The 24,944-nt window shown below is 48.6% G+C and overlaps 5 protein-coding genes across 7 annotated transcripts in view; 2 read left to right on the forward strand and 3 right to left on the reverse strand.

Annotated features, from left to right (window-relative positions):
- LOC107983865 (zinc finger protein ZFP2) overlaps positions 1-16,784 on the reverse strand; it is a 114,829-nt gene extending 98,045 nt beyond the window's left edge. For both annotated transcript variants that reach the window (XM_062966873.1, XM_062966872.1), the window contains exon 1: positions 16,673-16,784. The gene's annotated coding sequence lies outside the window, so the exon portion shown is untranslated. The remainder of the gene's footprint in view (positions 1-16,672) is intronic.
- Positions 68-3,727, reverse strand: LOC134294943 (zinc finger protein 239-like). Its single transcript, XM_062966878.1, has one exon. The coding sequence runs from the start codon at positions 797-799 to the stop codon at positions 68-70; it is 732 nt and encodes a 243-aa protein (XP_062822948.1). The 5' UTR covers positions 800-3,727.
- LOC134294941 (zinc finger and SCAN domain-containing protein 2-like) lies at positions 8,307-15,476 on the reverse strand. Its single transcript, XM_062966875.1, has 2 exons — positions 15,380-15,476; positions 8,307-11,491 (listed from the first exon to the last, which is right to left on the reverse strand). Exon 2 carries the CDS (start codon positions 11,198-11,200, stop codon positions 10,052-10,054), a length of 1,149 nt encoding a protein of 382 aa, XP_062822945.1. The 5' UTR covers positions 11,201-11,491; positions 15,380-15,476; the 3' UTR covers positions 8,307-10,051.
- LOC134294944 (basic proline-rich protein-like) lies at positions 15,598-20,689 on the forward strand. 2 transcript variants are annotated; one of them, XM_062966879.1, is made up of 2 exons: positions 15,598-17,217; positions 19,986-20,602. In XM_062966879.1, coding segments are annotated over exons 1-2 (672 nt in total). In that variant the 5' UTR covers positions 15,598-16,546; the 3' UTR covers positions 19,987-20,602. The 2 variants fall into 2 exon arrangements, with proteins under 2 accessions (XP_062822949.1, XP_062822950.1); XM_062966880.1 differs by lacking the exon at positions 15,598-17,217 and adding an exon at positions 17,378-18,159 and having other exon boundaries at positions 19,986-20,689.
- A 68-nt stretch (positions 20,690-20,757) lies between these two features.
- The window catches only part of LOC134294950 (zinc finger protein 91-like), a 39,308-nt gene continuing 35,121 nt past the window's right edge, over positions 20,758-24,944 (forward strand). Inside the window, exons 1-2 of the mRNA XM_062966889.1 lie at positions 20,758-21,505; positions 23,978-24,104. Of these exons, the coding sequence (XP_062822959.1) occupies positions 21,443-21,505; positions 23,978-24,104 (190 nt within the window). The 5' untranslated portion in view covers positions 20,758-21,442. The remainder of the gene's footprint in view (positions 21,506-23,977; positions 24,105-24,944) is intronic.

The following is a 24,944-nucleotide window of genomic DNA, read 5'->3' on the forward strand; positions in this document are numbered from 1 at the left end:
ATGTATGTGGCTTCTCTCCTGTGTGTATCCTTTGATGGATACGCAGATGTCCACTCTTACTGAAGCTCTATTCCATGCATGTATGTGGCTTCTCCCCTGTGTGAGTCCTTTGATGGATACGCAGATGTCCACTCTGACTGAATCTCTTTCCACATTCCACACATTTATGTGGTCTCTCACCTGTGTGCATCCTTTGATGGTTACGGAGATCTCGACTCCGACTGAAGCTCTTTCCACATTCCATGCATTTATACGGTCTCTCACCTGTGTGCATCCTTTGATGGTTACGGAGATCTCCACTCCGACTGAAGCTCTTTCCACATTCCATGCATTTATGTGGCTTCTCTCCTGTGTGCATCCTTTGATGGATACGCAGATGTCCACTCTGACTGAAGCTCTTTCCACATTCCATGCATGTATGTGGCTTCTCTCCTGTGTGAGTCCTTTGATGGGTGCGTAGATGTCCACTCTCACTGAAGCTCTTTCTACATTCCATGCATTTATGTGGCCTCTCTCCTGTGTGCATCCTTTGATGGATACGCAGATGTCCACTCTCACTGAAGCTCTTTCCACATTCCATGCATTTATGTGGCTTCTCCCCTGTGTGAGTCCTTTGATGGGTGCATAGATTTCCACTCTGACTGAAACTCTTTCCACATTCCACACATTTATATGGCTTCTCTCCTGTGTGAGTTCGTTGATGTTTAGCAAGAGAACTTCTCTCAATGAAACATTTCCCACAGTCCTTACAATTATGTCGCTTCTCCCCTGTGTGTGATTTTGACAATGAAGTTTCCATTTTTTTAACATTTATTATTCTAATATTATGCCTGAAGTTCAGAGATATGGACTCCTGAATAGGACATTTCCTCTTCCCAGTCTCTGTATTGCTGTAGCCTTATTTTCTCTTTACCAACCCCTCTTTTTACAGCACAATCCTCCCTTTCCTTACATTTAAAGGTATGTAGCTTGAAATATAATTTCTCCAATTTATTTCTTCTTGTTGTTAATCCTGCGTATTTTCCTTTCAGACGTAAGGTAAACGGCAATGTTTTCTTCATAAGGTTCGTTTAGAGGTTACCTGCGAGATGAATAAGAGGAAAATCTTATTAGGAGCAGAGTACAGAAAGATCTCATTGAACATGAAGAACAATAGCCTAGTGCTGTAGCAATCACAGGGGAAGAGGGGAGAAAGACTGGCCCAACTGGTAAGAGCCCGTTGCCTGCTGAGAAGCACTTTAACACTTGCCCAACAAAGAACAATCCCTGCAAAGGGGATAGCGGCCTAAGATCCTGTGTCTAATCCAACCTTGGTAAAGGAAGGCCTCTAATAATATGGTCAACACGGAAAGGGGCTAACGATGCAAAGCATTTCCTACCTAGATCCCGCTTCTTCACATCTCCACTCAAAACCTGAGTGGCCATCTGTATGGACAGACTATCCCAAGTGATCAGTCTTGGGAGAAAAATACTTCCTCCAACTTGGGGGAGAGATATTTTCCTGATCCTCTCTTTCCCTGCAGCGTGATCCCTGCCCCACGTTTCTAAAGCAAGGCGCCTGGAGACACTGAGAGCACATTAGGCCACAAAGTTCCTTGACATACTGCATTCTTACAAAACCTATACCACAAAGGTATGTAACTTCAGCCAGAGCCAAGGCACTCAGCCTAGCAGCAGTACATGAGAGAAGGCGGTATAGAGACAGATGGACAGACCCCCAGGGTGAGTGGGAATCCTGCTGCCCTCCAGATCCTTCTGCACTCCAACAGCACCCTTGGGTGGGAGACATGATTCCTGCCCAGTTCTGCTCAGTTCAGTCCATTTTAGAAAGGACATTGGCAAACTGCAGCGGATTCATAGAAAGGCAACAAGGACAGGAAGACATTACATTGTAAATGAAGGAAAAATAAAGGCAAAAGTTTGCTTTTGCACAGGAGACAATGTTGTGGCTCGAACTAAAATTATGTGCTAAAGATGATGCTTCTGACCGTCATCTGGGTAGTACCAGGTATAGCTTGTGCCACCAGATGACTGCAACTAGGCCGACCACCTGCTCCCTCGATCCGTGTCCCTCCTGGCTAGTAAGATCTTGCCTGGAGGGATTACGTGAACCTCTGTTGAATATAATAAATAGCTCCCTTGAGCAAGGAGTTTTTCCAGAGAGTTTAAAAGAGGCGATGGTATCTCCGCTGCTGAAGAAACCAGACTTAGATCGTTCGGTTCCCGCTAGCTACCGCCCAGTCTCGAATCTTCCGTTTCTGGGCAAGGTGGTTGAGAGGGCAGCAGCGGAACAGTTGCAGCAGTTCCTCAATCGCACAGCCGGACTTGATCCCTTCCAGTCCGGCTTCCGTAGGGGGCACGGGACGGAGACTGTGCTAGTTGCCATCACAGATCAGCTTCGCTGCCAAAGGGATCAAGGCGGATCAGCGCTGCTTGTGTTATTGGATCTCACAGCAGCATTTGATACGGTCGATCACAATCTATTGACCCACCGCCTAGCCATGACGGGGGTTAGGGGGATACCCCTTAAATGGGTGTCCTCCTTCCTCCAGAATCAGGGACAGCGGGTGGTGAGGGGAGGGATGGTTTCCGCGTGGTCTCCACTAACTTGTGGGGTCCCACAGGGAGCTATTCTCTCTCCTCTATTATTTAACATCTATATGCGACCGCTTGCCCGACTGGTGCGGAGCTTTGGGCTCGAGTGCCACCAGTACGCTGATGACACTCAGCTCATTCTGAGGATGGAGGGCCAGCCGGACTCCGTACCCGATAGTTTCCATCAGTGCCTTGAGGCCGTTACTGGATGATTGCGTGCCAGCAGGTTGAGGGTGAATCCAGCGAAGACGGAGATCCTTTGGCTGGGCCGTCCGGGTGGGGGGGAGATGCAGCTGCCTACCCTGGATGGCGAGACACTGCGTCCGTCATCTTCTGTAAAAAGTCTTGGTGTCTTATTGGACCCTCTGCTCACAATGGAGTTCCAGGTCTCTGCTGTGAGCAGATCTGCGTTTTTCCATCTACGTCAGGCTAGGCGACTGGCTCCCTACCTTTCTAGGAACGACCTGGCTACGGTGATCCAGGCGACGGTCATCTTGAGGCTCGGCTACTGTCACGCCCTCAACATTGGCCTTCCTCTGTCAGTGATCCGGAAACTAAAGCTGGTGCAAAACGCGGCGGCTCCGTCTTCTTGCCGGGGTGCCGGCGAGGTGGCGTATCACCCCAATTCTACAACAGCTGCACTGGCTACCGATTGAGTACCGGATTACCTCCCTCCCTTCCTCCCTCCCTTCCTCCCTCCCTTCCTTCCCTCCTTTTTCTATTGCCTCTATTGGGCCTATTCATTCAAATGCGCTCTGGAACAACCATGTTTTCAATTCCCGGCGGAAAATGGGCAGGGAAGGCGGTAACCTGATCTCCTTAGGGAGAGAGTTCCAGAGCCGGGGGGGGGGGGCACTGCCGAGAAGGCCCTCTCCCTCCCTCGTCCCCACCAGCCACATCTGAGACAAAGACTCCTCTCGCCCCCGCTTGAATGCTTGTCGGAAGAGCAAGGCTACAATCGAGAAGGCTCTCTGCCTAGTAGAAGACAAATGATTTTGGTCTTTGGACCGAAGTAATATCTGGGGTTGGTAGGGGGATAAGCGGGCCCTCAGGTACGCCGGCCCCAAACCATGTAAGGCCTTAAAGGTTAGTACCAGTATCTTGAAAGGGAGGGAGGAAGGGAGGGAGGGAGGGAAGAAGGAAGGGAGGGAGGAAGGGAGGGAGGAAGGGAGGGAGGGAGGGAGGGAGGGAGGAAGGGAGGGAGGGAGGAAGGGAGGGAGGAAGGAAGGGAGGGAGGGAGGAAGGGAGGGAGGAAGGGAGGGAGGGAGGGAGGAAGGGAGGAAGGGAGGGAGGAAGGGAGGGAGGGAGGGAGGGAGGGAGGGAGGAAGGGAGGAAGGGAGGGAGGAAGGAAGGGAGGGAGGGAGGGAGGGAGGGAGGGAAGAAGGAAGGGAGGAAGGGAGGAAGGGAGGGAGGAAGGAAGGGAGGAAGGGAGGGAGGGAGGAAGGGAGGGAGGGAGGGAGGGAGGGAGGAAGGGAGGGAGGGAGGGAGGAAGGGAGGGAGGAAGGGAGGGAGGGAGGAAGGGAGGAAGGGAGGGAGGGAGGGAGGAAGGGAGGAAGGGAGGGAGGAAGGGAGGGAGGGAGGGAGGAAGGGAGGGAGGAAGGGAGGGAGGGAGGGAGGGAGGGAGGGAGGGAGGGAAGAAGGAAGGGAGGAAGGGAGGGAGGGAGGGAAGAAGGAAGGGAGGGAGGAAGGGAGGGAGGGAGGAAGGGAGGGAGGGAGGGAAGAAGGAAGGGAGGGAGGAAGGGAGGGAGGAAGGGAGGGAGGAAGGAAGGGAGGAAGGAAGGGAGGGAGGAAGGGAGGGAGGAAGGGAGGGAGGAAGGAAGGGAGGGAGGAAGGAAGGGAGGGAGGGAGGAAGGGAGGGAGGAAGGAAGGGAGGAAGGGAGGGAGGAAGGGAGGGAGGAAGGGAGGGAGGGAGGGAGGAAGGGAGGGAGGAAGGGAGGGAGGGAGGAAGGGAGGGAGGAAGGGAGGGAGGGAGGGAAGAAGGAAGGGAGGGAGGAAGGGAGGGAGGGAGGGAGGGAAGAAGGAAGGGAGGGAGGAAGGGAGGGAGGGAGGAAGGGAGGGAGGGAGGGAGGAAGGGAGGAAGGGAGGGAGGAAGGGAGGGAGGGAGGAAGGGAGGGAGGAAGGGAGGGAGGAAGGGAGGGAGGGAGGGAAGAAGGAAGGGAGGGAGGAAGGGAGGGAGGGAGGGAGGGAAGAAGGAAGGGAGGGAGGAAGGGAGGGAGGGAGGAAGGGAGGGAGGGAAGAAGGAAGGGAGGGAGGAAGGGAGGGAGGAAGGGAGGGAGGGAGGAAGGGAGGGAGGAAGGGAGGGAGGAAGGGAGGGAGGAAGGGAGGGAGGAAGGAAGGGAGGGAGGAAGGGAGGGAGGGAGGGAGGAAGGGAGGGAGGAAGGGAGGGAGGGAGGGAGGAAGGGAGGGAGGAAGGAAGGGAGGGAGGAAGGGAGGGAGGAAGGGAGGGAGGGAGGGAGGAAGGAAGGGAGGGAGGAAGGAAGGGAGGGAGGAAGGGAGGGAGGAAGGGAGGAAGGGAGGAAGGGAGGGAGGAAGGAAGGGAGGAAGGGAGGAAGGGAGGGAGGGAGGGAGGAAGGAAGGGAGGGAGGCCTGAGGGCAGAGGCCCCCCATCCCTCCCCCCACTCACCTCCTCTCTCTCTCTCTCTCTCTCTCTCTCTCTCTCTCCCCCCCCCCCCCCGAAAGGCCTCCTTCCTTCTTTCCTTCCTTCCTTCTGACAGGAAAGAGCGCCGCCCGGCCCCTCCCCCCCCAGTGTTCCCGCCTCTCGCTGCACTTCCGCCCTCAAGAAACATGTCGGCCGCGGGCAGGAGACCCACAGAGGGGCGGGGCCCGAGACGGAGAGGCAGGCGGAGAGACACGCCCCTTCTTTCCTTTCCTCCCAACGCCCAATGAGAATCCGCCTTCCTCTCAGAGCGGCGTCATCTCGGCGCAGAGTCCCACTCACCCCCTCCTCTCTCTCTCTCTCTCTCTCCGAAAGGCCTCCTTCCTTCTTTCCTTCCCTCGAAGGCGCTGGTAGAAAAGAGCGCCGCCCGGCCCCGCCCACCCCGAGTCTCCCCGCCTCTCGCAGGACTTCCGCCCTCAAGAAACATGGCGGCCGCGGGCAGGATTCCCACAGAGGGGCGGGGCCCGAGAGAAGCGGAGAGACAGAAGCGGACAGACACGCCCCTTCTTTCCTTCCTCTCAACGCCCAGCGTCCGCCAATGAGAATCCGCCTTCCTCTCTGGCGTCATCGGTCTCCGGGCAGGAACGCCCCCGCCCTGCCCCCCGCTCCGCCCTTCTGCCGTTAACGGTCACTAAGGGATCGGCCAATCGGAATCGGCCTCGTCTCTCCGCGTCACCCGTCTCCAGGGAGACTCGCCGGCGCCTTCCCGCCTCTGGGTCGGACTCTCCTGGCCCGCTCCTCATCGCAGGCAGGCTGCTGAAGCGGAGAAGGGGGGGCCAGGCCAAGGAGCGGGAGGCACCTCTGCGTGGACGGGTCATGTCGGGGAAGCAGCCTCCTCTCTCCGCCTCCGCTCGGTGAGGTTTCCCCGCTTCATAATGTGTCGCTTGGGAACCTGAAATGTAGGTCTGACGGGACTGGCAGTTTCCTCTTCCCTCATTATAACGACTGCCATATACAGTAGAGTCTCACTTATCCAACACTCGCTTATCCAATCACAGTCTGGCTTCAGGCCTGGAGACGGCTCTGGTCGCCTTGGTGGGTGACCTCCGCAGGGAGCTGGACAGGGGAGTGTGACCCTGCTGGTTCTCTTGGACATCTCAGCGGCTTTCGAGACCATCGACCATGGTCTCCTTCTGGGACGTCTCTCCGGGATGGGCCTTGGGGGTTCCGCTCTGCAGTGGCTCCAGTCCTTCCTGGAGGGCCGTTCCCAGATGGTGAAGCTGGGGGACACCTGCTCGGACCCCTGGCCTTTGACCTGTGGGGTCCTGCAAGGTTCCATTCTGTCCCCCATGCTTTTTAACATCTACATGAAACCGCTGGGAGAGGTCATCCGGAGTATTGGAGTGCGGTGCCATCTCTACGCGGATGACACCCAACTCTACTACTCCTTTCCACCAAACTCCAAGGAAGCCCCTCGGATATTGGATCAGTGCCTGGCCGCTGTGTTGGCCTGGATGAGGGTGAACAAACTGAGACTTAATTCCGACAAGACAGAGGTCCTCCAGGTCAGTCGTAAGTCTGATCGGGGTATTGGGTGGCAACCTGTGCTGGACGGGGTCGCACTCCCCCTGAAGGCGCAGGTCCATTGCAGCTTGGGGGTCCTCCTGGATTCGGGGCTGACGCTTGAGGCCCAGGTGTCGGCCGTGGCCGGGAGGACCTTTGCACAACTAAAACTTGTGCGCCAGCTGCGACCGTACCTCGAGAAGTCTGATCTGACTTTCAGTAGGCAGTGAGTTCCATAGTCGGGGGGCCACAGCAGAAAAGGCCCTCTCCCTTGTACTCACAAGGCGGGCCTGGGATATAGACAGTGGTGATAAAAGGGCCTCCCCGGATGATCGTAAAGATCGGGCAGGTTTATGGAGGGAGATACGGTCACGGAGGTAGGTGGGTCCCAAACCGTTTAGGGCTTTATAGATGATGGTCTGCACCTTGAATTGGGACCGGAAGATGAACGGCAGCCAGTGGAGCTCCTTAAACAAGGGAGTGGATCTCTCCCTGTAACTTGCCCCCGTTATTAATCTGGCAGCCGAGCGTTGGACCAGTTGTAATTTCCGAGCCATCTTCAAGGGAAGCCCCACGTAGAGCGCATTACAGTAGTCCAGTCTAGAGGTAACTAAGGCATGCACCACCGTGGTCAAGTCAGACTTCACGAGGTATGGTCGCAGTTGGCGCACAGGTTTGAGTTGTGCAAAGGCCCTCCCGGCCACCGCCGACACCTGAGCCTCAAGCGTCAACACTGAGTCCAGGAGGACCCCCAAACTACGGACCTGTGATTTCAGGGGGAGTGCAACCCCGTCCAGCACAGGCTGCCACCCAATACCCCGATCCGACGAGCGACTGACCAGGAGGGCCTCTGTCTTGTCAGGATTGATCCTCAGCTTGTTCCTCCTCATCCAGTCTGCCACAGCGGCCAGGCACTGGTTCAGCATCCGAGGTTCAGCATTTAAGGCCTTGAGAGGGGTATATATTTTAAACTTGTGTCCTTTGTATGATGTTTTATGGACTTTAATATGTATTTTATAGAAAGGCAATTTTAATGTAGATCTTTTATAGTTAGTTTTATATATATATATCTTTGTTGAATTTTGACAATGTTTGTGTTTTTAAAATTGTGTTGTAACCTCCCTCGAATTGCAAGGAGAGGCAAGTAAGAAATAAAATTATTATTATTATCATTATTATTGTTATTGTTATATGTACGCATTGAGTTGCTAGAGGTGTAACTTCAGATTGATTTGTAGTTTTCTTTCTTGCAATAGGACTGAATACTGGCAGGGTTTGGGGCGATTGACTTTGCAATATGGGAGTCGTGGTTCATGCCCATCCAGAGAGCACCAAACCCACCCGACTACAGTTCTCGACCAACATGGCCCACAAACCCAACATGGCCGACTGAATACTGGCAGGGTTTGGGGTGACTGCCATTTGCATATGGGAGTTGTAGTTCACCCTTAGCCAGAGAGCCTTGAACCCAGTCGACAAATAACCCAGCCAACAAATGCTTTTTTCAACTCACCTGGGCACCACTAGGTTTACACAAATTACAATTTTGGTATTTAAAAACAATATTTTATACAAATAATAATTTTGGTACATTTTTTTTAAAAAGGACTATTTAACAAATATAAAGGGAACAAGGACACACACCTTGCACAATAAGAACAAAACTAACTGACATCAAATGCTAATTTACAAAACTCACTCACTATATGATTTGTATCTCTATTTACTCTTATTTCCTTTCAATGCGGTTCTATACTTCATCAATGTAGTTAATATGTCCATCTCAACGGATTCATGAATCTTCATCAGTCGTTGTAGTCATTTTTTGTCTTCCATTCTCTGCAGTTGGGGAGGGATACTGTGTGTCCTAATGGACCCTTTGCCAAAGGTGGGGATTGAACAGTCTCATATCCAGAAAGGGTTTCACTCTACACAGGGATAAGTACACACAAAGCAAGGCTGATGGTCTCATGTTCCAGGGCTCTCTCGGTATAAAGTCTGAGGTTTATTAAACAAACACAAGACAAGCCAAGACCATATTATTTTATAGGAAAACTAAAGTCTTCAGTCCAGCTAAAACAGTGGTTCCCAACCTGGGGTCCATGGACCACCAGTGGTCCGCAAGAACTAAAATAGGGTTCACAGCCTCACAGTTACTACAGCATTACAATGAGAGTGACTGGTCTCGCGAAACCCTCTTATAGTCCTGAGGATTATTAAATATGGTTTTCTGTGGGCGAGCAGATGACGACTAACTGGATGGCATATCAGGAATGAGAGCTGACGTGGTCTATCCAATGCAATTTTCTGAATCATCACTCCAAATAACCAAACCAAATCTAAAGTTGACCAAAAACTGATTTATAACCCTTCTGGTACTAATTTTGGAGAGTGGTCCCTTGTCAAATGATCCCTAGTTTAAAAAAAGGTTGGGAGCCACTGAGCTAAAATAATTGGAGCAACACAGTTGAAGGAACAATGAATACAAGTGCAGGTCAAGAGTCCAATTATTGCGGACAAGTTGAGTACTGCAGATACAGGTCAGGAGTGAAAATTAACAAGAACCAAGGTCACAGTCCCAACAGTCACATGCCAGGAGTTCATTCAGCTGAGTTGATAAAACAACAACCAAGAAATCAAGAGTACAAACCGAATTTAGAGTCCCAAAGTCAAGCCAGAAAGTCAGGGATACAAACAAAGTCCAAGTCCATATACGAAACCTAGACGTCAGTCCAGAATTTAGAGTCAATGATTCAGGATACAACAAAGTCCAGAAAAGGGTTAAAAGTACAGGGCTAGCACCCAAAATTTCAACCAAGGGACTCAGGACAGATCACAGTACATACAGTACACATGCATGGGAAACAATTGATGCCATTGAATGCAGAAGAGCCAAGAAATAAGGCAGGAGTATGAAGATACGACGTTATCTGCAACCAAAGAGCTATTCTTTTTCAGAACCCTTTAATCCAGAGATCTCTGCTGCTGCTCATTTCAGCAAACCTTCACACATCATCCTAGAAGCCTGCGATGGGTCTCTTTGCGGAGGAGGTTAGGTGAACCCCTTCCAAGCTTGCTGCCATTCTGAGTGACACCTGCTCCCAGTAGCCGTCAACCAAGGCCACACAAACTCCGATTCATGGTGGAGAGAGAGCAAGGTGCTGGCCTTCCTCTTTCCTTCCAATGTGTTTTTATAGATTCGGAAACTCAAAGGCCCGTCTCCTCTAGAGGTACATGAGTTCTGTGATGTCTACTGTATGCTGAACTTTTTCTAAAGCTCTGTTCCTATTCCGTGCATTAAGGTGACTTCTCCTCTGTGTGGGTCCTTTGATGGGAACATAGACTGCCACTCTGACTGAGGCTTTCTCCACATTCTATGCATTTATATGGCTTCTCCCCTGTGTGCTTCCTTTGATGGGAACGTAGACTGTAACTCCGACTGAAGCTTTCTCCACATTCTATGCATTTATAGGGCTTCTCCCCTGTGTGCTTCCTTTGATGGGAACGTAGACTGCCACTGTGACTGAAGTTTTCTCCACATTCCATGCATTTATATGGCTTCTCCCCTGTGTGGGTCCTTTGATGGGAACGTAGACTGTCACTCCGACTGAAGCTTTCTCCACATTCTATGCATTTATAGGGTTTCTCCCCTGTGTGGGTCCTTTGATGGGAACGTAATTTGTCACTCCGACTGAAGCTCTTTCCACATTCCACACATTCATATGGCTTCTCCCCTATGTGAGTCCTTTGATGGGAACGTAGATTGCCACTGTGACTGAAGCTCTTTCCGCATTCTACGCATTTATGTGGCTTCTCCCCTGTGTGGGTCTTTTGATGGGAACGTAGACTGCCACTTTGACTGAAGCTTTCTCCACATTCTATGCATTTATATGGCTTCTCCCCTGTGTGCTTCCTTTGATGGGAACGTAGACTGTCACTCCGACTGAAATTTTCTCCACATTCTATGCATTTATAGGGCTTCTCCCCTGTGTGCTTCCTTTGATGGGAACGTAGACTGCCACTGTGACTGAAGTTTTCTCCACATTCCATGCATTTAGAGGGCTTCTCCCCTGTGTGGGTCCTTTGATGGGAACATAGACTGCCACTGTGACTGAAGTTTTCTCCACATTCCATGCATTTATATGGCTTCTCCCCTGTGTGGGTCCTTTGATGGGAACGTAGACTGTCACTCCGACTGAAGCTTTCTCCACATTCTATGCATTTATAGGGTTTCTCCCCTGTGTGGGTCCTTTGATGGGAACGTAATTTGTCACTCCGACTGAAGCTCTTTCCACATTCCACACATTCATATGGCTTCTCCCCTGTGTGGGTCCGTTCATGTACAGTAAGAGAACTTTTGCAATCAAATTGTTTCCCACATTCCAGACACTGATGTAACTTCTCCCCTGTGTGTGATCTAGGATAGGGAGGTAGAGGACTTGCCATTCTTTTATATTTATAATTCAAATATTATGCCAGGCGTTCACAGATATAACCTCCTGAGCAGCACAGTCTTTGTATTGCTGTAGCCTTCTGCTCGCTTTCCCAAGCCTCTCTTTTTTCAGCACAATCTTATTTCCTCCTCTTAACTGCATAGGTTTGTAGCTTGAAATATATTTTTACTACTTATTTTTTCTTGTTGTCATTGCTGTGTATTTTGAAGTCCCTTTAGACTTAGAGCACTCCTTGGGCAAAGCTCTCACAACGTATTCTTTGCAGAGCTTTTTCAGAAGTTACCTGCAGACAAATGAGGGGAAAATCTCTTCAGGAGTTGAACAGAGAAAGATCTCATGGAACATGAAAAACAAGTCTCGTGCTGTAACAAACCCAGGGGAAGAGGGTGAGCCCATTGCCTGGTGAGAAATGCTTTAACACTTGCCTAACAACAAACTATCCCTCCTCAGGTCCAAAGGGGACAGTGCGCAAAGATACTCTGCACAAAATAAAATCCAACCCTACCGATTAAAATCCAACAATGCAGCAAAGCTGAAGGCATAACAGGCTGTGAACTGTGAACATTTATTTTTGGCATCTTTCGCTGAATTAAATTATTCTCAATGTCTTGTAGAGATATGTGGTCAGCCTTATATAAATTAATGTAATAATGTTTTAAAGCCTGTTGAATATTGATATCATCTATTAATATTTTATCCTCATGTTGTATCTTAACAGTAAGTCCCCTTCAGGGTAGAGAAAGGCGGGGTAGAAATGTCATAAATAAATAAATACATAAATAAAGAATTGACAATTACATTTTTGGGCTTTCTTTCCTCAACGTATATGCTAACTATTTCCTTGGTTTGTTAGCTGATTCAAAATATTTTTTTTTGCATTCTTTATTTTAGTTTCCAATTCATTAACTAGTAACACAATAATTGCTTTTGTAGGAGTTTTATCTGAGTTAGAATGTTTGAATTCAAAGGATTTTTCTTTAACTCCTCTTCTTTTTTTAATATCATCTGAAATTATCTGAAAATATTTCTGTCTATTCTTTCTCATTTCAGTGTTGCATTTTATAAAGTATCCTCTAATATAAGCTGTACTGGCATCCCATACTGTTTGAATATCTGTAACTTGATTTAAATTAAATTCCAAATATTCTTTCAGTTTTTCTTTCAAATTCTCAATTACGTCCTCCTTTTGCAGTAGTGATTCATTCAGCTGCCATCTAAGTGTTTTTAATAATAATAATAATAATAACTTTATTTTTATACCCGCCCCATCTCCCCGAAGGAACTCGGGGCGGCTTACATGGGGCCTTGCCCGATAAAACAATCAAATATCAAAACACAGCAATAAAACAGTTATCCAATAAAAACATCAATTACAGTAAAAACAATCGTTAAATCAACATAAAACATACAATATTAACACTGGAGTCTAATTCATAGAACCCAGGCAAAGCGCAACATGTGCCGAAATGGGCCGAAATGGGGAAGGGCCATTTTTTACTTTCTTTTTAATTACTAGAGTCACTGGATTATGATCTGAGATAGTTTTGGGTAGGAGTTCTGTCTTTTGAACAGGTTTTGAGTTTGGCAGATATCCATATCTTTTCCATTCTAGAGAAAGTATTTTGTCTTTCTGAAAATTGTGTACTGTATATACTCGAGTAAAAGCCGAGGCACCTAATTTAACACAAAAAACTGGGAAAAACTATTGACTCAAGTATAAGACGGGGTGGGAAATGCAGCAGGTACTGGTACATTTCAAAATAAAAATAGATAGCAATAAAATTAGATTAATGGAGGCATCAGAAGGTTAAATGTTTTTGAATATTTACATACAACTGCAATTTAAGACTTTCCAACTGTGATTAAATTATTATTCTAAGCTTCTTCAATGTAAATGTGCTTATATATTCTTCCAATAATCACCATAGTTTATTTTAACTATACATTTTGGGGGAAATGCAGTGTGTATACGAATAAAGAAAAGTGGGAAAGACGAGTGCCGAGGAGAGGAAGGCGTGCGCTGCACGGGAAAGGAGGAGAGGCTTATACTTGCGTATATACAGTATATTCTTTGCATCCCCCTCCCCGAGAGTTTGTCTTTCTTTGGTGAAATCACTCCATTCCAATCTCCCAAAAGGCACCCGTTTTCATAATGGAGGTCTGTTGGAAACTAGGCACGTGGGGTTTATATATCTGTGTAATGACAAGGGTGGGAGAAAGAACTCTTGTCTGCCCGAGGCAAGTGTGAATGTTGCAGCTGGCCACCTTGATTGACACTGAATTTCATTTTTAAAGCCTGCCTGCTTTCTGCCTGGGGGAATCCTTTGTTGGGAGGTGTTAGCTGACCCATTGTTTCATGCCTGCAATTCTCATTTTTTGAGTGTTGATTTTTATTTACTGATTTTAGAGTCTTTTTTCATACTGGTAGCCAGATTGTGTTCAATTTCATGGTTTTCTCCTTTCTGTTGAAATTGTCCACATGCTTGTGGATTTCAATGGCTTTTCTGTGTAGTCTGACATGGTAGTTGTCAGAGTAATCCAACATTTCTGTGTTCTCAAATAATATACTATGTTGGTTCATCAAGTGTTCGGCTTCCCCTTGGCAACATCTTTGTAGATGGCTGATTCTCCCACACCAGAAGAGACTCGGGCTCTCATCTGGCTCGTCATACCTCATAGAGCTTGTTGAGTTTAGGATCGCAGTGCTCGAACCGGTTTGTAAACGGAGATGCAGACTATTTGCAGAATCGCGTCCCTGTTTACAAACCGGCTCGAGCACTGCGATCTGCGGAGGAGGCCCTGCTCTCAGTCCCACCCCCGTCTCAAGCACGGCTGGTGGGAACGAGAAAGGGGGCCTTCTCCGTGCTCCTCCCCTCCTCTGGAAATCCCTCCCAAAAGAACGAAAAACTGCCCCCTCCCTCCTTGCCTTCAAACTAAAAACACATCTATGCACTCTGGCCTACTGAGAGGAGGAAGACTAATACGACTCGATATGTATCATTGTCTAGATATATTAAATCCTGTCTAGATACTGGAATTGATCTCAATTGGACACCATCTGACCACTTAATAAGGTCTGAGCTGTTTGAAGTGTTTATTCTGTGTACATTTACACTATGTGACTATATTTGCTAGGCTTGTCAAGTTTTATTTTTGAGGAGAGTCCTCCAAGTTCTGTCAGTCATCCAGATTTGACTGCAGGCATGTTTCAAAATCCAAAAAGATGTCCCATTGGTGAGGAAGAGGAGGGGGAAAGGCTTCCTTTCTGTTGCTCTGGAGACTAAGGGACAACGGAGCCAGGAGGTCAAACGGCAAGAAAAGGGATTCCTCCCAAACACGAGGAAGGACTTCCTGAGGGCAAGAAGAAGAGCTGTTCAGCAGGGGAACTCTCTGCCTCAGAGTCTGGTGGGAGCTCCTTCTTTGGAGGATTTAGTCAGAGGCTGGATGGAGATCTGTCGGGAGGATTTGGATTGTGTTTCCCTGCCTGGCAGAAGGTGGTGGGGCTGGGTGGCCCTTGGGGTCTCTCCCAACCCTCTGGCTTCGGGGATTCCTCGTGTCTCAGTCCTAGGCCAAGGCTGCCGCCTCCCCCTCCCCCGCCTCCTCCTCAAGGACTTGGGAGATATTTGTCTTGGGATAGAACTCCCAGGTTCCTCCAACCCTCATGCCAGGAGGGTTTCTGGGCGTTGTAGTCCAAGAGAGCCATTCCCTTTGGGGAGAGAGGGAGGGTTAGAAATAAAGTTATTACTATTACTATTATTATCATTATTCCCTCCACTCTCTTGAGCAGGGATTCCCAAACTCTATTCCTCTGGGATTTCTTGGACTTTAGCACCCAGAAGCCTCAGCTGCCTTGGCCCAAGATCAGGGATTCTGGGACATGGAGTCCCTGGAAGTGGAAGGCCAAGGCTTGGGAAGGGAGGCTCCTGAGAAGGGACCAGGCTTCCACGGCTGAACTGCTCTTGCCATCCAGAAATGCTTCCCAATGTTTAGTTGGAAGCTTCTTTCCCACAATGTGAATCAACTGCTTTCCATTTTAGTCTCCAGAGTAGCAGGAAAAACTTGCCCTTTTCTCCTCAGTGGGACATCCTTCCCCATATTGGCTCTCCTGTCCCCTCGGCCTTTCTTTCCCTCTCAGCTAAAGATACCCAAACTACTCCCAAGTCCGCCTCACCTTTTGGCACCTGCTGGTCCTTCTCCACTTCGGCCTGGAGCTTCTTCTGCACAGCCTCCGCCAATCCCTCCCTGCAGACGCCCTTCTTTCCGCAGGACAGCCCTCTCTGCCGAGGGAAGGTTATGCGTCTGTTGCCATTTCCCAAAAAGGACAAAGCCGTCAAAAAGGGAAAAGCAGCAACAACAGCAGTTCAGCAGATCAGGAGCTCCATAATAATAATAATAATAATAATAAACAGATGAAACAATAGATCACACCCTCAGCTGCTGCAGAAAGATTGCACAGACAGACTACAAGCAGAGGCAGAACACCGTTGCTCAGATGATTAATTGGAACTTGTGCCACAAATACCATCTGCCTGCAACAAAGAACTGGTGGAATCACAAGCCCGAAAACGTTACAGAGAATGAACATGTCAAGCTACTCTGGGACTTCCGAATTCAGACAGACAGGGTTTTGGAGCACAAGACCCCTGACCTCACGATCGTGTTAAAAAAAAGTATGGACTGTCAATATTGTCATCCCAGGTGACAGCAGGATTGAGGAGAAACAACTAGAAAAGCTGACATGATATGAGGATTTAAAGATCGAATTACAAGGACTCTGGCACAAGCCAGTCAAGGTGGTCCCAGTGGGTGCAGTGGCTAAAAACCTTGGCCTGCACTTAAACACAATCGGCGCTGACAAAATTACCCTCTGCCAGCTGCAGAAGGCCACCTTCTTGGGAGAGGCACGCATTACTCGCCGATACATCACACAGTCCTAGACATTGGGGAAGTGTCCGAGGTGTGATCCAAGACAGCCAGCAGAGTGTCTGCTGTGGACTCATCTTGTTATGTTTCAAATAATAATAATAATAGCAACAACTTTATTTTTGTATCCCGCGCCATCTCTGCGAGGGGACTTGGGGTGGTTTCTATGGGGACCAATCCCAACAATATACCATCAAATGCATTCCAATCCCAAGGAATTAATACATCAGTGCCTCTAAAACACAACATCCCAAAAGCGTAGCCCATGAGATGGGATCAGCCAAACAGTCTGGACCTGAACCATCCAGGGCTTGAAAGGCCATCACCAGCCCTTTGACTTGTGCCCAGTGACAGGCTGTCAGTCAGTGGAGGGGGGGGGGTGTCAGCAACCTGGCTGCCCCGTTTTGGAAGGCGCATGCGCAGAGGGCCTGGAGGGCCGAGCAGGCCGCAGCCTCCCCGGGACAGACAGACAGACCAAGGCCGGACGGGGAAGGGAGGCCCGTCAGCAGGGACCCCGAACCCTCACCCAGCTGCCCCTGACCTGCTCCTCTCTCTCTCTCTCTCTCCCGAAAGGCCTCCTCCTCCTCCTCCTCCTCCTCCTCCTCCTCCCTCTTCCTCGAAGGGCGCTCACAGGAAAGGGTGGAAGGCGGGGCTTCGCCTGAGGGAACTAGGCGCTTCTCCCCCCCCCCCGCCTTCCCCCCTTCGCTTCACGGTCCGCCAATGGGAACCCGCCTTCCTCTCGCGCGTCATCGGTCTCCGGGCAGGAACGCCCCCTCCCCTCCCCTCGCCCTTGGGCCGTGAAGGGTCCTTCCAGAAATGGGCCAATGGGGATCGGCCTGGTCTCTCCGCGTCACCAGTCTCCGGGCAGCCTCGCCCTGGCCTTCCCGCCCGCGGGTCATGTGACGGGCTGAGTGACCGTTGGGAAGGCCGAGGCCTGAGCCGGGAGCGAGGGGGGAGGGGCGGGGAGGGGCGGGGCCTGCCTTCTTCCTTCCTTCCTTCCTTCCTTCCTTCCTTCCTTCCTTCCTTCCTTCCTTCCTTCTCTCCGAGCCCGAGCCTGCGGCCTCGTCCTCCGCCTCGTCAGTCCTGGTGAGTCTCGTTGCCAGGCCTCCTCCCGAGGGCCCAAGAGGAGCCAAGGCCCAAGGGAGGGAGGGAGGGAGGGAGGGAGGGAGGGGAGGCCGAGGAGGGCCCGGGCCTGGCCCACTCCCAGGCGGGCCTTCCTCTCTCGTTCTCTCCCTGGGAACACAGGCCACCACCGCTCTCTCTCGCTCTCTCTCTCTCTCTCTCTCTCTCTCTCTCAGCCAGGCCTGGGCAAGCTCCGGGCCTCCCTCCGGGGCGGGGTTTTGGACTCCAACTCCCAGAAGGCCTCCCCTCAGGCCCCGCAGGCCTCACCTTCACCTCCACCTCAAGACTGCGGGGAGAGAGAGAGAGAGAGAGAGAGAGAGAGAGAGAGAGAGAGAGAGAGAGAGAGAGAGAGAGAGAGCAAGGGACTGGGGAAGGGAGGTCAACAGACCAAGAGAAGGAAGGAAGGAAGGAAGGGCGCTCGGAAAGGGAGGGGCCCCCAGGGATCAGCTGGCATGGACATTCACAACAGAGGGACATGCAGACAAAGGGAGAACAACAACAACAACAACAACAACAAGATTTGTATCCTGCCACCATCTCCCCCAGAGGGGACTCGGCGTGGCTCACAGAAAGATCCCATACAAAACAGGAACAATATACAAGACAGCAATCAACAAGAAGCCCTGCTTGACTCTCAAGCCAAAAGTGGGTGGTAGAAATCACATGGTACAAAAGCTGACTGGCACAACCTGGGGATCCCAACCAGGCCCTGGAAAGACAGGCGCTTGGCTCCTCTGCTGCTGAATTCACAGGCCCAGTGGGGAAGACATCTCACCACGTTCAAACAGTGGACGTGGCTCTTCATGAGACATGCCGCACCCTCACAGGATGTCTGCGCCCCACACCACTGGAGAAATGATACTGTTGAGTCCCTCTGGGGAGAGAGGGCAGTCTAGAAATGAAATGGTATTTATTATTATTATTATGGCACCATCTGACATCTGTGGGGAAGTAGCAGCCTGTAATGAAAGGACCAAGGCAGTGACATCTCTGGCCCATCCCCTGTTTGGATATCAGCCAGCATGTCAATGCCTTAAATCAAGAAATAGTTTCCTAAGATCTACAAAGATACTCGCAGGAACACCTCAGCAACAACTTTATTTGTGTGTCCCGCCTCCATCTCTCACGCCTTCCTTCCTGGCCTGAGATGGAGGGATGGAGAATGACCTCCACAAGAGGAAACGAAATTTGGGACAGATGAGGTATCAAAGAAATTGCTTGGGGGGGGGGGGACACACGGTGGTATGGGATAATATATATATATATATGGGTGAAAATAACAGTGGATGCAAAAATGTATTGTAGAATTGTTTTGAATATTGAATATTATGCGTCTGCTGTATAACAAGGGGTGTCTATATTTTTTAAAAGAACTATATCAATGTCTTCTGTATCATGAGGAAAAGGAAGGGGGTGGAGGGGGGAAGAGAAGCCTTGTCTTTGTTATAGCTTTTACATCGATCTCTTTAACCCAAGCCCTAGTATTATAGACAGTGTCTAAAGTTTTGGAAGATCCAAATGTCCTCTGTGACAGAAACGAATGCACTCTTGTCCTCAGGACTTTGCTTTCCCACACTATCCACTCTCCTTCCCACCTTCTTTTCCAGTTCTTTGCATGTATTTCATGTCATAACGACTGCCATATAGATCTAAACTATCAATTCCATTAGTTAGTAAATTAGGATTGTGTGGGTAAGAATTCACTATGTTACATTGTTATCTTCTTTTATTTAAACACTACACAAATATGTATTAATATATATGTTGTCGCTCTAAAATACCTAATTAACAAGGCTCGCAACCTTTTGTGTTCTAATCAAAGAGTGCTGATAGGTCAATTATTCAAAGTCTCTTGAATAAAGAGTTCAGAAATAGTACAAAATGTAACTGTATACTATTAATAATATTTTAGTCAACAGATCCTGCTGTGGCCATCTTCCTTTGCTTTGTGAATTCAATGAATGGCTTCCATTCTTCTTGGAAGTTTCTGTGTATTTGTTTGTTGTACAGCTAAAGTTAGTTTGTCCTATTTGGCCATTTCAAAACCTTTTGTCATCCAGTTTTCTGGTGTTGGCATGTCTTGTTGTTTCCATAGTTTTGCGTATTCAGTTCTTGCTTCTGTTGTCATATAAAGAAAGAGTCTTTCTTGATGTTTCCCAGTAGAAAAAGTTATGGTTTTAATGGGATTTTGTACTCTAGAATAGTTTCCATGTCTGTGTGGATTTTTATTCAGAATTCGTTAGTCCCAACATATCATATGTGTGTGTGTGTGTATTTGAGAGTTTTTCTGGAGTTATGTACCATCTATGTATCACTTTGTTGAAATTGTATTTAATTGTGTGACTCCTTGTAAATTTTAGTCATTTTTACCAGAGCTCTTCCCATTCTCGTGGACTTATTGCTCAGCCTAGACTGTTCACCCACTGAATCATAGGTTTTTTAATTTCTTCATCAATTGTAAAATCTTTCAGAAGAAATTGATGCAGCTTCCCAGTTGGCTTGTTTTTTGTCTGTAGCAGTTGGTTCTGCTTACAATATGAAACACATATATCAAACAATTACAATCACATTTCAAAATTCCATTTAAATTAAATTACATTCAAACCTTTATAAATATACATTTCAAGTCCAAACGCGGTCTGTCATTATACCTTGGATCATATAGTTGTCATTTCTGCTGCTACTATTGCTCAAAAGCCTGGTCCCACAACCTTTCTGCCTTTCTTTCACAGAGGAAATGTGATTTTTGGCCGAGAATCTCAGAGTAGAGCCTGTGGAGGGATTTCCTTCCCTTGAAAGAAAGAAGAGGAAGGAAAAGCATCTTGGATACGGTTGGGTTCTTCACCAGAGTGGTTCCAACATGGAGAGACCCAACTCACGTGGGCCTGAAGCAGGACCTGGGGGCAGTGGGGAATCCTGGGAAAGAACCAGACATGAGTCCCTGAGTGTGGACCTTGACAGCTCGGACACACAGCGCCAGCGCTTCAGGCAGTCCTCCTACCAAGAGGGTGAAGGACCCAGAGGGGTTTGCAGTCGTCTCCACGATCTGTGCCGCCAGTGGCTGAAGCCAGAGCAGCACACCAAGGCCGAGGTGCTGGACCTGGTGACCCTGGAGCAGTTCCTGAGCATCCTGCCCCCAGAGATGGGGAGCTGGGTCCGAGAGTGTGGGGCAGAGACCTGTTCCCAGGCGGTGGCTCTGGCGGAAGGCTTCCTCCTGAGTCGGGCCGAGGACAAGGAGCAGGAAGGACAGGTGAGAGCATTCCCTCTGGGTTTCACTAACCTGGGGACTGATGGACAGGTTAAACGTGCATCCTGCCTTTCTTCCAAGATGGGACCGATGTGGGGGATAAGCAAGGCCCTGCTCGCTCGGCCTCTTTCCCCACCTGCTCTGCCCCTCCATCTCTACCGTCAGCTTGGTTGATGCTCTGCTCAAGATAGAACATAGACAATGATGGGAAGGGGAGGGGGGCATTGGTTCCAAACTAGGTTCCCATCTCAGAGTTATTCTTTCCAAAAAGGTCTAGAGGTCTGTGATATTTCTGAACTTTTTCCAAACTCCTTCTGGAACGCTCTGTGCTCTTCCAGGCCCATAATAATAACTCCATGGAAGTCCCTGCACCAGAGGAATCTCCACCAGACACCACCCAGAGTCTCAGGCAGAAGGAGCTGAAGCGGGAAGGAGACGGGGCTGCCGCCTTGCAGGGTGAGAAGGAACTCTTCTGGGAGTTTTGGGGTTTTGTGCTTCAGGGGGATGATAAATAAATAAAATTATTGTTGTACTTGTTGTTGTTATATGTAGGCATTGGGTTGCTAACAGTTTGATTTCAGTTTGATTTGCAGTTTTCTTTCTTGCAATAGAACTGAATATTCAGCCCTTCAGTGTCTTCCCAGGTGGGACCCTAAGCTGAGCTGAGCCCTGAAACTGAGCTGGAAGACAAACAGGCGGCAAAAAATCACTTTAGTCAATTGAAACACCAAGCCCAGTGCTTGTTTCACTCGAACATCCTCACAGCAGGGCTTGCGAGATAAAGTCCTACACCCTCACATTGTACATCTTCTTGGGTGTTGAATGCGCCTGTGTTCTTAGGGTCGTTTCCTCATCGGTCTCTTTATAGGACTGCAATGGTCACCTCTGAGGCCTGTTTCTGTGACCAGCTTTCCACCCCTTACTCTCTCTCCAGGGTCTGGAATGATGCTGTTGCCGAATCCTCAGTCGTTTCTCCCCCTTTGCGATGGAGTGGGACTGAGTCAGGTAAGCAGAAGGATTCCTGGGAGAGGAGGACTGGGCCTGCCGGGGTGCCCTTGGTTCCAGGCTTAATGGCCAAATATCTATTGAAACTGACAAGATAGAATGTGTTTCCTTAGAAGTGAAATACTGACGGCACAATTGCAAACCGTGCCAACAAGGAGGGGAAAAAATGAAGAGAAAACTAAAGAAACTAGAATGGATGTTCAAAGAACTTTCAACGGAGCTAAGATTCAAAAGGGACATGTACAAGAAATGGAAAGGGGGAAGAGTCACCAAGGAATGTAAACGACTAACCAACATAAGTAGGGAAAAGATCTAACAATCTAAATCAGAAAATGAGGCCAGAAGAAGAAATGAGCCAAGAGTAGGGTCTGTGCCTGGAGAAGGTGGTGAGATGCTAACCAGGGATAGGGAAGAGGTAGAACACGGCCTCAGTCTTCTCCCAAAAGGAAATTGGTATTCTGCCTGACGAAGATGGAGCAACTGGAGAAATGCAACCCAAAATGGGTAAAGAAGTGGTCCAGGAATACCTGGCCACTCTCGATGAATCCCAGTCTCCAGGGCCAGGTGAACTACAGCCAAGGGTATTGAACTAACAGCAGTAATCCCAGAACCACTGTCAATCCTCTTTGTTCATTTTTGGGAACAGGAGAAGTCCCAGCAGGCTGGAGGAGGCAAAGGTTGTCTCTATCTTCAAGAATGGACCAAAAAGAGGTCCCCTAACAATGACCATCCAGTTATCTTGACTTGTCCCATAAGCAGTTGGAGCAGCTGTTTAGACTCCCGAATGTTTATAAGGAGGAGATCGTTTGATGTGGATCGATAATAGTTATAGAGGGAGCGGATCTGTTTGTTTGCTATTATGCACTCTTTATCGAACCAATTTTTGGATCTGACCCTGGGTTGCCTCGGCATTCTTTGCCAATCGTATAGTTTTTAAAAGATAGGTTTTATAAGGGATTCAAACCCGGTGATGCCTCCTCGAAATCTGGGATTTCAATGATCATAGTTTCTATGGACAACACTTCCTAAGAGTTCAAGATATCCAGGCACACCCCTTTTGTCTTAACGTTCCGCTTCAGCCTGGTGTATTGTGGGTAGGCTTGTCCAGGTGGGGAAGTGCTGCTTCTCTCCAAAACCAGGAGAAGTGGGAGATAGATGATCACTAAGCAAGGAATTGTCTATAGCAAATGAATCAATGTTGCTAGCTATGGAGGGAGAAGTCAGAAGATAGTCTATGACACTAGAGCCCCTTGGTGAGACCAATGTATATTCTCCAGAGTCAGGAAACTGAGTAAGTCCATTTAGCCGAGACAGGTTGAGCTGCATGGCCATTTTGGTCAGGCACTTTCCGGCTTGGTTTCACGCTTGGTCCTTAGAGTGTCGGGCTTCTGGTGTCAGGAGAGAGTTGAAGGGATCTTTGTCCAGGCCCTCTTCTCTCAACACATTTATTCAACTAGACCCTACCCTTGCATTGAAGTCACCCGTTATCTTGACCTAAATAACAGGAAAAATGTTGGAGCAGATCATGAAGAAGGCCGTCTGGAATCACTTGGGAAAAGTGCTGTAATCACTGAAGGACAAGATGAGTTTCTCCAAAACAAGTCATGCCAGACTAATGTACTTTTCAGTAGAGCTACAAGCTTGGTAGAGGAAGGAAATGCAGTGGATGTAGCACATCTTGCTTTCAGTAAGACCTCTGGAAAGGCCTCCCATGGTTTCACAAACAACTAGTAAAAAGTGGGCTGGATAATACTCCTGTTCGGTGGATTTGTAATGGTTTGAGCGACAAAGGGTGGAGTGCCGCAGGGCTCTGTCCTGGGCCCAGTACTGCTCAACATGCGTATCATATTTTGAGATGACACCAAATTAGCAGGTATAGCTGACAGTCTAGAAGATAGGATCAGAATTCAAAATGGCCTGAACATGGTAGAGAGCTGGGCCAAAACTAACCCACTTAATGTCAACAAAAATATATGTAGAGTTGTACACTTAGGCAGGAGAAAAATGCCATGGGCGACACCTGGCTTGACAGGCATTCATATGATGGGATCTTGGAGTGTTAGAGGACTACAAGTTGAACATGAGCCAACAATGTGAGGCAGCAGCTGAAAGGACTATGGGATTTTGGGCTGCATCCCAAGGAATATCGTGTCTAGATTCAGGGAAGTCATGGCAACCTTCTTTCTGCTTTGGGGAGACCTCACCTGAAATACCACTGTGTCCAGTTCTGGGCACCACAATAAAGGCTGGAACATGCTCAGATTCCATTTCTTATTCTACGTATCAATTAAGAAATGGTTCTGACTGTGACCAACCCGTCATCTCTACAAAGCTTACAACTGTGGCATGGAGGCCTTGGCCCTTTCCCTTTCAAACAACCAACAGGAATGTAAATCTGCTTTAAAGAATTTCTTGTTATTATTTTTCTTGATCGCTCTCACGTGAGAAGGGAATCTTTTCTTCTTCCGCCAGGGCCCAATCGCCTTTGAGGACGTGGCTGTGGATTTCTCCCTGGAGGAGTGGGTTCTCCTGAATCCGGATCAGAAAGCCTTGCACAAGCAGATCATGGAGGAGATGAATGGGATTGTGGACTCTCTTGGTAAGGCTCCCTCACTGATGGGATTTCTGTTTCAAAAGGCAGTATTAGCCTAAATCGTCACAGTCACTGAGGGTCCGCAAGGCAGGGCTTATGTTAGAAATATGTGACATAAGAGTAACAACAACAACAACAATAATAATAATAATAAAACAGTGCCAATTCAGACTCAAGTGGGAAGATTACCATAACGAGTCAAAGCATATTCCCCCTCTCTCAAATATATTATATATTACTGTATTTTATATTGTACATTATGTACACTATATATATATGTAATAAATATTATATTATTAGCATAGCATGTTACTAGGGGGAGGGCCCCAGAGCATCAGTTGGTGATGTGGGGAGGGGTCTCCAACTGATGGCACAGTAGACAAGATGGAACTGTCTTCCTGGTTCCCCCTCTCTCCTAACGTTTCGCCCGTATTTATGGCAGGTATCCTGAGAGGTGGGAGGTATATTGGAAACTAGGCTAGTGAGGTTTATAGATCTGTTTTTCCCATATACCTGACAACCTCTGAGGATGCCTGCCATAGATGCAGGCAAACATCAGGAGAGAATACTTCTGAAACATAGCCATACAGCCCAGAAAACATGGCCATACAGCCCAGTGTTTACAAAAAACACTAACTACATTTCTTAATAGTCAATGACTGGGTCTGAGCTACTCTCTGTTTCCATCTCTTCTCGGATTTAAAAGGGAGGGAAAAATTCCAAGCCCTACATCTCTCCTGAGACACAAGCAGAGAGAGGTCTCAATGCACACAGCACACACGGAGATATAAAAGTCAGAAATCTTGCACTATTCTACAAAACTAATCAGAATGAGAGAAAGAGAGA

Source organism: Anolis carolinensis, unplaced genomic scaffold (assembly GCF_035594765.1).
Source record: "Anolis carolinensis isolate JA03-04 unplaced genomic scaffold, rAnoCar3.1.pri scaffold_38, whole genome shotgun sequence".
In the NCBI taxonomy this organism is placed as follows: Eukaryota; Metazoa; Chordata; class Lepidosauria; order Squamata; family Dactyloidae; genus Anolis; species Anolis carolinensis.